This window comes from Dama dama, chromosome 2 (assembly GCF_033118175.1).
Source record: "Dama dama isolate Ldn47 chromosome 2, ASM3311817v1, whole genome shotgun sequence".
NCBI classification, from domain to species: domain Eukaryota; kingdom Metazoa; phylum Chordata; class Mammalia; order Artiodactyla; family Cervidae; genus Dama; species Dama dama.
Genome location: NC_083682.1, coordinates 5,735,704 through 5,750,265, shown reverse-complemented (window position 1 = coordinate 5,750,265; position 14,562 = coordinate 5,735,704). Strand labels below are relative to the sequence as shown.

The 14,562-nt window shown below is 48.5% G+C and overlaps 1 protein-coding gene across 1 annotated transcript; it reads right to left on the bottom strand.

Moving 5' to 3' along the window:
• Positions 1-12,367: 12,367 nt before the first annotated feature.
• Positions 12,368-14,166, bottom strand: POLD4 (DNA polymerase delta 4, accessory subunit). The gene is made up of 4 exons (XM_061162550.1): positions 13,873-14,166; positions 13,537-13,626; positions 13,225-13,336; positions 12,368-12,863 (listed from the first exon to the last, which is right to left on the bottom strand). Exons 1-4 carry the CDS (start codon positions 13,967-13,969, stop codon positions 12,839-12,841), a joined length of 324 nt encoding a protein of 107 aa, XP_061018533.1. The 5' UTR covers positions 13,970-14,166; the 3' UTR covers positions 12,368-12,838.
• Between the last annotated feature and the right edge of the window lie 396 nt (positions 14,167-14,562).

The window sequence follows — 14,562 nt, the reverse complement described above, 5'->3', positions numbered from 1 at the left end:
CTGAGAGTTTAGTACTGTAGTACGTGTTTATTGAAAAGAAATCCATGTATAAGTGGGCCCTGCAGTTCAAATATGTATTGTTCGAGGGTTAACTATATATATCTAAGAGAGATATAATTTTAATATACAGATAACAGACCATAAACGATGAAAAAAAGATATACTATGTACATTAAAAGCTGGTATGGCTACATTAGTATCAGATAAAGTAAATTTTGAGACAAGGCGAAATAGCAGAGAAAAAGGCATTTCATAATCAAAAAAGGGTCAGTTGAACAGGAGGATATAATCCTAAATGTGTGTGCATGCATGGTCGCTTCAGTCCTGTCCGACTCTCTGCGATCCCATGAATTCTAGCCCGCCAGGGTCCTCTGTCCATGGGATTCTCCAGGGAAGAATACTGGAGTGGGTTACCTTGCCCTGTACCAGGGGATCTTCCAGACTCAGGGATCAAACCTGTGTCTCATGTCTCCCGCATTGGCAGGCAGATTCTTTACCACTAGTGCAACCTGAATCCTAAATGTATACACCTAATAGCAGAGCTACAAAAAATGAAATAATAATTGACAGAACTAAAGGGAAAAACTGACAAAAGGATAATTGCATTCAGAGATTTGAAAACCCCTCTACTGATAACTGGTAGAACATTTAGGCAAGAAAGCAATGGGATTTAGAAAATCTAAACAATACAATCAACCAACCTGATATAATTGACAGCATATCAGCAGGACAGCGTATCAGCACAGCACATCAGCAGGACAATCAAGAGAGGAGAAACTCTCTTAAAGAAAGTGGAGTTTAAAAAAAAAAAAAAAGAAAGTGGAGTTTAAAGAAACTCCACCCCATAAATGCAGAATACACATTTTTTTTTCAAGTACATATGGAATACTCACTAAGCTAGATTATATCCTTGGCCATAAAATAGATCTCAATAAATTTCAGAAGATTAAAATCTCATAGAATATGTTCTCTAATCACAGTGGAATTAAGTTAGAAATAAATAAATAATATATCTAGAAAATCCATAGATGTTTGGAAATTAAAGACTGTATTTCTTTATAACTAATGAGTCAAGAAAACAAATGAAATTAGAAAATATTTAAAGCTGAACCATAATGAAAGCACAGCATATCAAAAATTTGTATAGTGCAGCTAAAGAAGTTCTTAGAGGAGAATATTTAACTTTAAATGCCTATATCAGAAAAAAAAGAAAGTTTTAAAGTCAATATTCTACATTTCTACCTTAATAAGCCAGAAAAAGTTTGGTGGTTTCTCAAAAAGTTTAACAGAATTACCATATGATCCGGCAGTTCTACTTCTGAAAATATTCCCAACATATATTCATATAAAAACTTGTATATAGGTGTTCATAGCAACATTAGTCATATAGTGGAAAAGTAGGAACAACTCAAATGTCCATCAACTGTTGAATGGATAAACAAAATATGATATATCGGCCCAATGGAATACTATTCAGCCATAAAAAATAAAATAAAAGAGTCACATCTTGAGTACCTTATGCTAAGTGAAAGAAGTCAGACATAAAAGGCCACATATTGTATGATTCCACTTACATGAAATACTCAGAATAGGCAGGTTCATAGAGATAGCAGACTAGTGGTTGGCAGGGGAGAACTAGGACTGACTGTTAATAGAGTAATGAAAATGTTCTGGAATTAGATGGTGGCGATTATTGCACAACATAGTGAATGTACTTAAAACCATTGAATTGTACACTTTTTTCTTTAGTAATTATTTATTTTTGGCTGTGCTGGGTCTTCGCTGCTGTGCAGGCTTCCTCTAGTTGTGGTGAGTGGGGGCTGCTCTTTAGCTGCAGTGCGTGGGCTTCTCGCTGCAGTGGCTTCTCTTGTTGCAGAGCACCAGTTCCGGGTGCACGGGCTTCAGTAGTTGTGGTGGGCAGGCTCCAGAGCACGGGTGCAATAGTTGTGGCACACAGGCTTAGTTGCTCTGCAACATGAGGGATCTTCCTGGACCAGGGATTAAACGTGTGTCTCCCACATTGGCAGGCAAATTCTTTAACACTAAGCCACCAGGAAGCCCAAATAATGGCAGTTATATGACTACTATCTCAAAAAAGGAATAAAAGTAAAAATGAACAAACTAAACCCAAAGGAAAGAATAGTGAAGAGCAGAAATTAATGAAATAGAAAATATACAGAGAAAGAGCAGCAAAAAAATATTTAATTAATTAAAAAATAATATAAAAAGAACCACTTTGGAAAACAGATGGGCAGTTTCTTGTAGAATTGACTTACACTCAGCAATTTGACTGACATCTACCCGAGAGAAATGAAAATATGTGCCTATACAAAGACTTGTACCTAAATATTTATAACAGCTTGATTCATTAGAGTCCAAAACTAGAAATAACCCAAATGTTCATCAACTGATAACTGGATAACTACATTTTAATATATTTGTACAATGGAATATTACTCAGCAGCAAAGAAGTGCTGATATACAATAACGTGAGTAGATCTCACAGATATTATATTGAGTTGATGTAAGCCAGATATGCTGAATGGTAGCATTTATATGAGTTCCAGAAACAGCAAAACAAATCTTAGAATATAGGAATCAAGTTGTCTAAGATGGGAGAAGAGAGAGAGACAAGGTGCAGAGGAAAGTGGGGGAACTTTCTGGGCTGATGGAAATGTCCTAGATCTTAATTGGATTGGATTGGTAGTTACACTGGTGAATAACTGTTATCTTGGTGGGGCAGCCAAAATAAAAAGAAAACAAAATCTGTGTAGTTTTGTTGTAGATAAATGATACTTCAATAAAGTTAATTTAAAAAAAAAATCAATATACTGATACCTCCAATTCAACTCCAACACTTCAGAACTCTTTCCCACCTTCCCCAATTCCAATTTTTTCCCCCTCTCTACATGGCTTGTGGGATCTTAGTTCCCTGACCAGGGATCAAACCCATGCCCCCTGCAGTGGAAATGCAGAGTCCTAACTACTGTACAGTCAGGGAAGTATCCCTCAATTCCATATTTTATCTCCCTTTTTTCACAGTGAAGTCTCTGGTTCCCAACATCTATATATTTATTCATTTTTAAAAATATTTTTAATAAAAAGACAGCAAAACAGTTTTAGAATTTATATATCAATACCATTTATCAACAACAAACCTACTAAGTAAAGCTCAAGATTTCTTTTGTGTGTGGTTCTTTTGTTCTTACGAAGTCCATGAATTGTGTTCAAAATTTACAATTCTTATATTATTTTTCTGTGAGGTTATATTATTAACATATAGTTGGATTCATTTGCTACCATTTATATTCAACTTTAGGATTTTTGAAAATCTCTTTTGATACATTTTTAAATATGCAAAATGTTTATGTGGTTCAAGAGCTGAAATTATATACGAAAGTATATTTAGAGAAATCTCATTCCCGTCCTATCTCATCCACTTTCTTCTTACCTGCCCCAAACAGTAACCATTTTATTTGTTTCTAGTTTACTCTTCCAGTGTTTCTTTTTTCAGATATGTATCTCATTTCCCATTCTTTCTTACCCAACGATAGTATACTATGTATTTAACAGTTTGTCTGGTAATCACTCCATATCAGCTAATGGAAATCTTCCTCATTTTTCAAAATGGCTACACAGTATTCCATCGAAAGGGTTTGTTTAATCTGTGGATCAGAATTTAGGGTGTTTCCAATATTCTGCTTTCACGAATAATGCTGGCGAATATGCTTTTGCATATGTTGTTTCCTGTTTGTCGAAGTGACTCTTCAGGGTAAATTCCTAGAAGCGGGGTTGCAGGTCAAAGGTGAATGCCGTGTCATCTTGTCAGCGCTATCAGATTCCCCTCCATGGAGGCTGTGATGTTTTCTGCTCCTGTGTGTTTCCCCCAAGCCTTGTCAACAGACTACACTGGTCAAATGTTTCAGCTTTTACCAGTCTTTATTTTCTTATGTATTTATTTATTTTTGGCTGGGCCATGTCTTCATTGCTGTGCAGGCTTTTCTCTAGTTGTGTCAAGTGGGGGCGACTCTTGATTGCAGTGCTGGGGCTTCTCATTGTGGTGGTCTCTCAGGTCATGGAGCACAGGCTGTAGGGTGTGTGGGCTTCAGCAGTTGTGGCACATGAGCTCAGTATTGTGGTGCACGGGCTTAGTAGCTCCGAGGCATGTCGGATCCTCCCAGACCAGGGATCGAACCCATGTCTCCTGTATTGGCCAGGCGGGTTCTTTACCACTGAGTCAGTAGGGAAGCCCTTTTGCCAGTCTTGTTTGGAATGAAGTGGCATATCTTTTGATGTATTTAAGAGTAGACTGAAAACTCTTTTAGGCTTGGGACCCAAGCCACATATTCTCCACACTACTCACTCTAGCAGATGCCCCATTTGCATTTGTTAAATGAATGAATGAATGAATGGTCGGACTTATATTGGACTCATCATGTTTGCACTCTTGTGAAACCTGTTCCCATGACAAGTTCCCTCTTGTCCCAGTGTAGGGCAGTGCCAGGTGCCTGGCAGAGGTCTAGTGAACAAGGAGATGGGCCAGCTAGAAGAAGTGAGTCCTGGACCTTCCCACTGCCAGTTCAGTTTAGTTCAGTCACTCAGTCGTGTCTGACTCTTTGCGACCTCATGAATCACAGCATGGCAGTCCTCCCTGTCCATCACCAACTGCCGGAGTTTACTCAAACTCATGTCCGTTGAGTCGGTGATGCCATTCAGCCACATCTTCTGTCATCCCCTTCTCCTCCTGCCCCCAATCCCTCCCAGCATCAGGGTCTTTTCCAGTGAGTCAACTCTTCGCCTGAGGTGTCCAAAGTACTGGAGTTTCAGCTTCAGCATCAGTCCTTCCAATGAACACCCAAGACTGATCTCCTTTAGGTCCCACTTCCAAGACCCCACCAAACAGACAGGTAGAAGCCCCTTTTCTCCCTATATTCTCCCAGTGGAATATAGTTAAAAGAGTGTGGCATCATGAGTGCAGAAAATGCACAAAACCATCGCAGTGCGTGATACAAAACCCTTGTATCCTAGTGGAATTGTTTCTATTATTTTTATTTGTTTTGTCCATGCCCCACAGCATGTGGGATCTTAGTTCCATGTAGTACTTATTAAATAAACACATCAACATGGATATGGTGAGACTTTTTTCTTATTGATTGATCAAATAGGTAATATAAAGTTCAAGGTTCAAAAGTCTCATTTAATGGAAAATTTCCCCTCATTCCTATTTCCAACCCACCAAGTTACCTTCCTCTCAAAGACAACTGATGGTATTGAGTTCGTGGGTATCCCTTCAGAGATATATGCAAGAAAGAGGTGAATGCACACACATTTTAACCCAAACTGTAGCATAGTGTGCACACTGTTCTGTAAATCCTTTTTTTCCCACTTAACTATTTGTTTCAGAGCTTATCCTATTCTGTACCAATACATAAAGAGTTTCCTCAAACTTCTTCACAGGGTGCAGTATCCACTGTGTACTACTACTTACTTTCTGGTTGCCTTATTGATAGGTGTTTAGGCTGTTTATAGTCTTTGCTATTACAAACAGTGCTATAATGTTATTTTATACATACAAGAGTATCTGTAAAGTACATTTCTACATACGAACTGAAAGGAATCTGTGTACTGGTAATTGTGATAAACAAGGCCAAATTGGTGTCTTTGGGGTGTACCAGTTTACACACCAGCACTGCGGGGGTGAAAGGATCCTGGGCAGCTGTGCTCTTGAGAGCATGTAGAGACGTTGGCTGGATGTTGTCTCCACTCCATTGAGAGGTACTGGTGGTGTAGTCACCAAGTCATGTTCAACTCTTGTGACCCCATGGACTGTAGCCTGCCAGGCTCCTCTGTCCATGGGACTCTCCAGGCAAGAATACTAGAGTGGGTTGCTATTTCCTTCTCCAGGGGATCTTCTCGACCCAGGAATCCAACCCAGGTCTCCTGTATTGCAGGCAGATTCTTTACCAACTGAGCTATGAGGGAAGCCCAGAGGACCTCAGATGAATGCTTAGCGGGCTGGCCCAGAGAGGGTGCGGGTTTCAAAACAGGAATTGAACAGGATCCTGCTTCAGAAGTCGACAGCCTTGATGCCTTCCTTGACAAGAAGGCTCTAGGAAAAGATGGCTCCTGCCGTCGAGGTCACACAACCCGAAGAAGTGACTTAGGAGACCAAATTGCACTGGAGTTCAGGACTAGCCTCCAGAACTGGGACCTAAATGATTCTCACAGGCTGGATAGGACCAGCAGGTCAAATGGTAGGTGTGGGTGAGGCGGGAGGGTTCTCTCAACTCTGAGTGCTTTGTTGTTCAGTCGCCCACTCGTGTCTGACTCTGCAACCCCATGGACTGCAGCACACCAGTCCTCCCTGTCCCTCACCATCTCCTGGAGTTTGCCCAAGTTCACGTTCATTGCATCAGTGATGCCATCCAGCCATCTCATCCTCTGACGCCCTCTTCTCCTTCTGCCCTTGATCTTTCCCAGCATCAGGGACTTTTCCAGTGAGTCATCTATGCACATCAGATGACCAAAATACTGGAGCTTCAGCTTCAGCATCAGTCCTTCCAGTGAATATTCAGGATTGATCTCCCTTAAGATTGACTGGTTACTATGCAGCAGTGCCTGTGCTGGTTACTCTGGTGACAAGGATAACATACTCTCCGGCAGTGGAGATGCTGAAATGTCCAGTTGTAGCAGTGTGACACATTGCTACATAATAAAATATGAGCTTCCCTGGTGGCTCAGATGGTAAAGAATCAGCCTGCAATGCAGGAGACCTGGGTTCGATCCCTGGGTCAAGAAGATCCCCTGAAGAAGGGAATGGCAACCCACTCCAGTATTCTTGCCTGGAGAATCCCATGGACAGAGGAGCTTGGCAGGCTATAGTCCATGGGGTCACGAAGAGTCGGACATGACTGAGTGACTAATACTTTCACAGGAAGAGGAGGAACCCTTAATTCTCCTCAGGGAAAGTGCCTGGAGAGAAGAGCATGCAGTCAGGGTGGGGCTCACAGGAGGAGGAGCCAAGGGAACCTCCTAGTGAGGTGAGAGGCTTCCTCCTCATAGGAGGTCTCTAGGAAATGCCTGTCCCTTCAGAAGAGAAAGGACCGAAGTAGGGCTCAAGTATTACCCAGCACTTGTCCTGGGTGGAAGCCATGTGGAAGCCCCTACTCATCCTTGAATGCTGAGTTAAAGGGCCTTTCTGGAAGTCTGAGTTTCCAGAGTCCAGTTTACACCCATCTTGTGGCAGCGTTTACAGTTCTTTGGCACATCTTTTCTCTGTCTCCCACTGCAGTAAGCTCTTGGGGCTTAGGGACTAGGGTTCTGATATGCCATGACCAGCACGAGACCAGCACAAAGCTGGTTTCTAATTTAGGACTCAGGTGGATGAAATGGAGGCCAGCCTACCTGCCAAGGAAACTAGCAATCATGTTGCAGATGCCCTAAGTCCTCGAGGTGGTGTCAGCCCCGCTCAAGCTGGCACTGCTGTGGCTCCCATCTACTTCTAGACTAACTCAGAAACATCTTCCTTTCCCTGTTTACTCAAGTTTCTTGGTAAATTAGCTCCCTAAGCCCTCACGCTACCAGCGAGTTTGTCTGAGTTTGAAGGTGGATAAATGTTGCCACACCTGAGTCAATAAAGAATGAATCAGTGTGCCCCTCATTGATGGGTGTGGCATGGTGGTTACTATGACAGCTGAGCTGCCAGGGAGAACTGCAAAACAGGGACAGAGGGAAGCAGGAAATGTGGGGACCAAATTAGGGTGAGACACCCCGTTCCTTTCCATCTCCTCCTAACGAGATCTTCCTTGATATCTCTGGCATCATCACACCCGCGCTACCATGTGTGAGGTTCTCGGAAACCTCCCAGACACGACATGGCCTCTCCTGCCACTCTGACACTCTCCCCTCCTCTTTGCTAGTCGTTTTCTACCTTCTAGAGAGACTTTTCCCAAGTGTGACCTTTGGTCCTATCTGTGCCACCTCCCCCTGTCTACCTTTCCTCTCTCAGAGAACTCATCCATGCTCATGGGCTCGAATGTCAGTTCCCGGCATGTGATTCCCCTCAGTCCCCTGGATTCCACACACTCTCTGTCCTTGCTTCAGCACTTGACCTCTGGCTTCCTATTGCCTAATAGATGTTTCCATTCGGACGTCCTGTTGTCATCTCAAACTAAACATGCATGAAATCAAGCCTGTCCTCCCCTCCCAATTTCCATTTTTTTCTGCCCACAGCACCAGCATTCTCTCATCCATCCACGCTCAAAACCTGAGTCATATTTGACCACTCCTCCCCATCCTTGGCTACCCAAAGGCAAGTCTTGCCAGCTTCCTTTGTGACTTCTCTTACTTTGTCCTCTGCATTGTCTGCTCATCTGGGTCTCAGCACCCATGTTTTGAATATTTTAGAGCTTCCTGCTTGGTCCTCCTGCCTGCAGTTTGTTCCCCATCTAGCCTCTCATACCTGGTCAGACAGATTCTCCAGAATGACTACTTTTCTGCTCAGAACCCTGAGGCACTGTCATCACCATTGAGGAGTCCGCACTGCAAAGGCCCCAGGCTCAAGCCCCTGTGTCGGTCAGTCCCAGCCACCTCACCAGTGTCATCCCACGTGATATGGATGCAGGCTGTGCAGCGGGGCTCTGGAATCAAATCCCGTCCCTCACAGTCACGTGCTGTGTGATCCTGGGCAAGCACTTAACCTTTCTGTGCCTGAGTATCCTCTTTAGATCGCCTTACAAAATGTTTATAATTGTTTCTAGGATTGCTGTGAGGATAAAGGTCACTTAGGACAGTGCTGGGTACATAGCAAGCACTGAAACGCTAGCTTTGGGCTGTGCTGATTTTCACAGAGCAAGTGCTGTGGTCCCCACACGTTTCCCCTGGGTGCACACACCCACCCCTCCTCACGGCCTTTGCTTAGCCCACTCCCTCAGTCGAGAATGTTTTCCTCTGTCTGCTGACTCTTACGCACCCGTCAAGGGCCACTGGCCTCCCATTTCCTCCCAGTACACACTTGTGGGGTGCTTTTTACCGCGCTGCTCAGCCTCGGCTGGTGGCAGTGGGTGTGTCATGGTATTTGAAACCAGCCATAGGCCACATATGAATGCGTCTTCCTGGGGTTCATTTACTTGATAAGTAAGTTCAGCCGTTTTTGTTTTGTTTTGTTTTTGGCTGCGCAATGCACAATGGGGGATTTTCGTTCCCCAACCAGGATTGAACCCACGTCCCCTGCAGTGGAAGCTGGGCGTCTTAACTGCTGGACCACCAGGGAGGCCCCAGGTTCAGCCGTTTTTATGTTACAGCAACTACTTCAGACATACCATGGAATAGAATGAAAAACTTGCCAAAGATAAAACACACAACTACTAAGAACATTCAGAGTGGTCCCAGGGGCGAGTGTGCACTCCTTCTGCAGTGGAAAGGTCTGAGAAGCAGGGGCCTGATGAGTTGAGGAGCCAAGTGTGATGAGATTGAGCAGGGGTCATGTAGCAAGATGTGGCAGCCCTGGACTCAGGGCCCTTGCAGTGAGGCCCCCTGTGACACGCTGTGCTCGGTCCCTCCTGCCTGCCCCAGGGTAGCACTCGCAGTGCGCTGCTTTTCCACTTTCCACATGGGTAGGTCTTTCCGATGCCACCCTAAACACCTGGAGCGCAGATGTGGGTAGGAATGCAGGTATGCGGTCTCAGAGTGGGAAGGCAGACCCGGGTGGGAGTTGGGCCCTGGTGTTCACTGATGAAGCAGGGCACTTTTCCTCTCAGCCTCGGTTTCCTCATCTGTGAAAGTGGCTGATACTCACCTAACGAGATTGTTCTGAGCAGTCAGCTGGGTGACCCGAAGCGCAGCAGATGGCACGGGTCAGTGCTCGGTAAACATCCACTCCCTCCCAGTGTACCAGGCTGTCAGCAAACATCTGATTCTTGAATGTTCCCTCCCCCAGCCATGTCCTCCTCCCTGCATCTGCCCCCACTCCCTCTGCCTCCCTTCCTGTCACCATGGATGCTCTGATCTAAGGCCACACTCTTCCCTGTGCTAGTCCTGGCCCTCCTCACCTTCACAGACTTCACTCATCACACTGCCTCCTCTGTCTCCTTGCCCTCAGTGCCCCACCCCACTGGATCTCCCCCTTCACTGGGTCATTGTGCTGTGCTATCACCCTAACACAAAAGATGAAGCAGAACAACAAATAATAAATACCGTTCCTTGACCCCCACATCCTCTCTAGTTGCCACTTCTCTGCTCCCTTCACAGTGAAAGGTCCCTGAAAGGCCTGGCTTCCTCTTTGTCTCCACTTCCACCACCCCTCCTTCTGCGCCCAATCTAGGCCCAGTCCGATAATCACCAGTCCAGGGGAACCGCTTGTCTCCAGTGGCCTCCACATGGCCAAGTCCAGTGTGCACTTCTCAGGTTTATTTTACCAGCCTGTCAGAAGCATCTGAGACCTTGAAACACCCTCTGCCCAGGCCTCCCAGGCCCTCCTTTCTCCTGACTTCCTCCTGTTTGCCCCTCCTCAGTCTCCTTGCACAGGCCCTTGCCTCTAACTATACTCACTCAGGTAATCTCATGCCCACACATGGCTTTCATTGCCAGCTAAAGGATGCCCAAATTTCTATCTCAAATCGAGAGCTCTTCCTGGAATTCCATGCTTACGTATCCATCACTGCCTACTCCCTAGCTTGGATGTGTCACAGACCTCAAATCTGAACTCTTAATTCCCCGCCCCACCCTCCCCTTCCCGCAATCTTTCCCATCTTAGTAATGGGAACTCTGTTCTTCCAGTTGCTCAAGCCAAACCCTTTGGAGTTATCCTTGGCTCCTCTCTCTCTTAAACCCCACAGCCAACCCATCAGCAAGTCCTGTCAGTTAGTTCTTCCTTCAAGAGACAGAAGGAATCTGGCCACTTCCTACCTCCATCTCCTACCCTGGTGTGCATCACCATCACCTCTCACGAGGCCAACTCCAACAGCCTCCTGAGTGGTTGTGTTGCCTCTTCTGCCCCCCGCCCCCCACTGTGTTTTCTACCAACAGCCATCAGTTTGTCATTTGTTGGCTTAAAACCCATTGACGACTTCCTCTCTCGCTCAGAATAAAATCCAGGTTCCTCACCCTGGTCTGCAAGGAGCCCTGGGACCACCCTGGTTACCCGTCTGTCCTCATCTCCCCTCACCCTCCCCTCACTCCCTCCGCCCGGCAGCCCTGGTCTCCGTGCTGCTCCCTGACCGGGCTGGGAGCACACCGGCCTTGGGGAGGGTGTGCTGGCTGTGTCTTCTGCCGGAAGCCCTCCGGATGCCACCCTGTCGGAGAGCCTCCCCTCATAGCCTCTCGAGCACCCTTGGCACTCCTTGTCTTCTCACCCTCATTTTGCCCAGCACTGACCACTGCCTGACATAATACTTATGTGTTTGTTTTTGTCCATCTCCTCACCACTAATAATACCCCCAGAGGACCTCTTCAGTCCAGCACACAGCAGGTGCCCAGCAGCCAGGTGGGGCAGGGGGAGACTCGAAGAGCCTAGTGCACATGGCCCCTAGTCTCTGCACCACCACATACTTGGTCGTGCTTCTGAGCATCTCTGTACAACAGTCTAGGCTTCAGTGTCCTTCTATGTAAAACCTACTGGGAAGATGTTTTTGGAAACTTAGAGATGAATGTATTCATTCAAAGTACTTGAGGCATGGTCAGTGCTCAATAAAATGGGGACTAAAAAGACCACTTGGCTGCCCCCGGGCCTGCTTCCAAGGAATTAATAGTTCTGTCTCTAGCTGCCACAGGACAGAGCTGAGGCATCACATGAAGGCGACACCTTATAAGCACTGATTCCATTCTCCGTGTCCTAGGGTCCCCTAAGCGTTGTTGTCGATACAGCCAGTTGTCCTCCATCTCCAGGACCTGTCAGTTCCCTACCGAAGCTCCTCAGATGATGGCCATCTCTGAGCAGGTCCCGCGGGTTGAAACCCTCCCCCAACCCTGCTTTGGAGCCAGCTGGCCCCCAGTGGCAAGTGGAGGTGCTTGCTGGGAATGTGATGTCTGTCTGAACCTTATAAGTGGGCCCATGGGTCCTGCTCTGACAAAGGACCCATTTTTGTGAGTTAGGCAGCACTGGGCAGGCTAGGTGATGGGTTGAGTGGTTTTTTCCTGGCTGATCGGTGAAGGTGGCTAGAGTCGTTCTCCTGTGCACCACCAGGGGGCGCCAGAGGTTGCCCAGCGCTTGTAAGGACCGACGGTTGTTTTTTTTTGAAGGTGTCTCTCCTTCCTCTTCGGTCTCGGGTTAGGAGTGGAAGAGACACAAACACCTTGCAGGACAGCACGGTGCTGGTTCTCAGCCACCTGTCAACAGCCCAGGAAGGGCCCCATAAAGAGACTGGTCAGGTTTCCAGGCTCAGAGTTCTTTATTGATAAGCACTAGTGAACCCCTTGCCCTGTGAGCTCAGCCAGTTCTGCCCTCAGGCTCCCAGCCTGAGGTGCGGGTGCATCTTGGCCTCTGAGGTCATCTGCCTTCTGCCGGAGTCTGGTTCTGCCCAAAGCTGCGCCTGATTGGCCACATTATGCCAGGGACCACGGGCTCCAGGTCAGGGGTGTGGCAGGCTTCAGAAGGGTCATGGCCAGGCCCTTGTCCTCAGAGACCACTCTCCATGTAGGGGGCACCTGGCTTCCGCTGTGTTGATTCTCAGAGAGGGCCCTGGAACCCTGCTGGTTAGACCTCCAGATTCAGCCTCTTTCCTTCCCTGTGAGCCTCTTTTCTGCCAAATGCTCTCCACAGCAGAGCTGAGCCGCGGGGCAGCAGCTGGCTCTGGCTTGTGTCCGGTTCTCAAGTAGCAGGCGGGAGGTCTTCGGTGGCGCGTCAGAGGGGGTAGAAATGCCAGAGGCTGTGCAGGGGAGTTGGGATGGAGGGAAAACCGAGTCAGTGAAGTCTCTCCACTTGCTCTCACCAGCCCCAGCTCTTGGCCATGGCCTAAAGTCCTTGGCCAACCTCTGAGCACGAAACAGTTCCTTGGGCCCCAGGTGTACCCTTCCTCCACCGTTAGCTCAGAGATAAGAATAACGTAGGCACGCTTCTGCCTCCTGAGCCCAGCACCTTGTAGAACCTTCTTGCCTGCCCAGTGATGATCCCCAAGGCTACATCTACTTCTCCCGCAGGTCAGGACAGCCCCCATCCGGGGCCAGCAGGCTGGTGGTACCTGAAGTCCCTGCCCGACCCCCCAGAGCTCTCCCCAGCTCGTCTCTGACCTGCACTGGAAGCGGGGATCCCCGGGGTGGCTCTGTAGCACCTGACGCACTTCTGGGGGAGGCTTCAGGCCCATCTGCTCTGCCCGATGCCAGCGCTGCAGCCGTGTGATCCCTGTAGGAGTGGAAAGAAGACAGTCAGGCCTCGAGGGGTCCAGGCTAGAGAGTATGTTTGGAGGGGTGTGTCAGGACCTGCACACCCCCCGTCTCAGGAGGTGGTGCCCAGAGGGTCAGGCAGGGGCTGGGGTTGCTTGGGAGATGTGTGAGTGGCAGGACTGGCCCCTGGATGTGCTCTCGGGCCTAAGGGGCTCTCACCTGTGCAGGGCCCGTACTGCCAGGCCAGGTCAAACTGCCTCAGCAGCTCCAGCTCCGCTTCATCCACGCTCAGGGGTAGGGGCTCTTCCCCTGCAATGATATGCTGTTCCTCAGGCCTGCCCAGGCCTATGCCCTGCCGGGCTGGTCCCCTGCCCCTTGCCTCACAGCTGACCCACTGTTCCCCAGCCCTCACCGCCCCTCTGCCTCTGCTGTCCACTGGTGTAGGAAGTAGGCCGGGTGTCGGAAGTAGAGGACATACTTCACTTCCCCTTCCACTGCCCACGTCCTTTCATGTCCCTCGCGTCCACTCCTCCCACCCTCCCACATCTCAGAGACCTAGCTCTGGTGCCAACTCCCCCTTGCTGTGCCCAGCGGAGCCCTCCCTCCTCTTCACTACAGGGTAGGAGTCAGTGATGAGCCGTTTCCGGCCCATGGCGGCCACCCAGGCAGGCAGAGGCGGAGGCGACTGCCGGGAAGGAGAGGCAGGCCAGCGGGCACGAGAGAGACAGCTGCTGAGAGAGAGCGAGAGAGGGCTGGGGCCAGAGAGCGAGCCTGGGGCCAGCGATGGGCAGACGGACGACCCAAACAGCAAGGAAGTCGGAAGGTTCCAGGGAATGACGCGTCTCCCCACCCCCGCAAGCTGAGCGAAGAACTAAGCCAATGAGAGGCCGCCACTGAGGGGCGGGGCCTGGTCCCAGCCAATGGCAGGCGGTGAAGGCAGGGGCGGGGCAGTTGATGCAGCTGTGCTCCGGGGGTGGGGGGGTGAGGCTGTTGCGGGGGGGGGGGGGGGGGGACCTGTCACGATGCCCCAGACAGCACCACCTCCTCCGGCCACCCTCCACTGGTCTGCAGTGGGTCCCGGGGGACTTACAGAGCGTTATCCTTGGCCTCTCACTTCCCGTTTTCCCTTCCTAGGCAAATGTTCTTTTCAGCCTCACTAATCCCCGTGGCAGGTCTGTAACTCCCCAGAGCCCAGCCGGAGACTTCCACTCCCGCCCCTTGGCCCGAATAGCGTTGTGGGGGCAG

Bases quoted from the DNA above. Each gene is read 5' to 3' on its own strand.
- POLD4 (XM_061162550.1), bottom strand. From the start codon at position 13,969: ATGGGCCGGAAACGGCTCATCACTGACTCCTACCCTGTAGTGAAGAGG. The intron at 13,627-13,872 runs GTCTCTGAGATG...ATATCATTGCAG, and splicing joins GGAGTTGGCACCAGAGCTAG to GGGAAGAGCCCCTACCCCTG. The intron at 12,864-13,224 runs GTCAGAGACGAG...TCCCCTGCACAG, and splicing joins GATCCCCGCTTCCAGTGCAG to CCTCTGGCATTTCTACCCCC.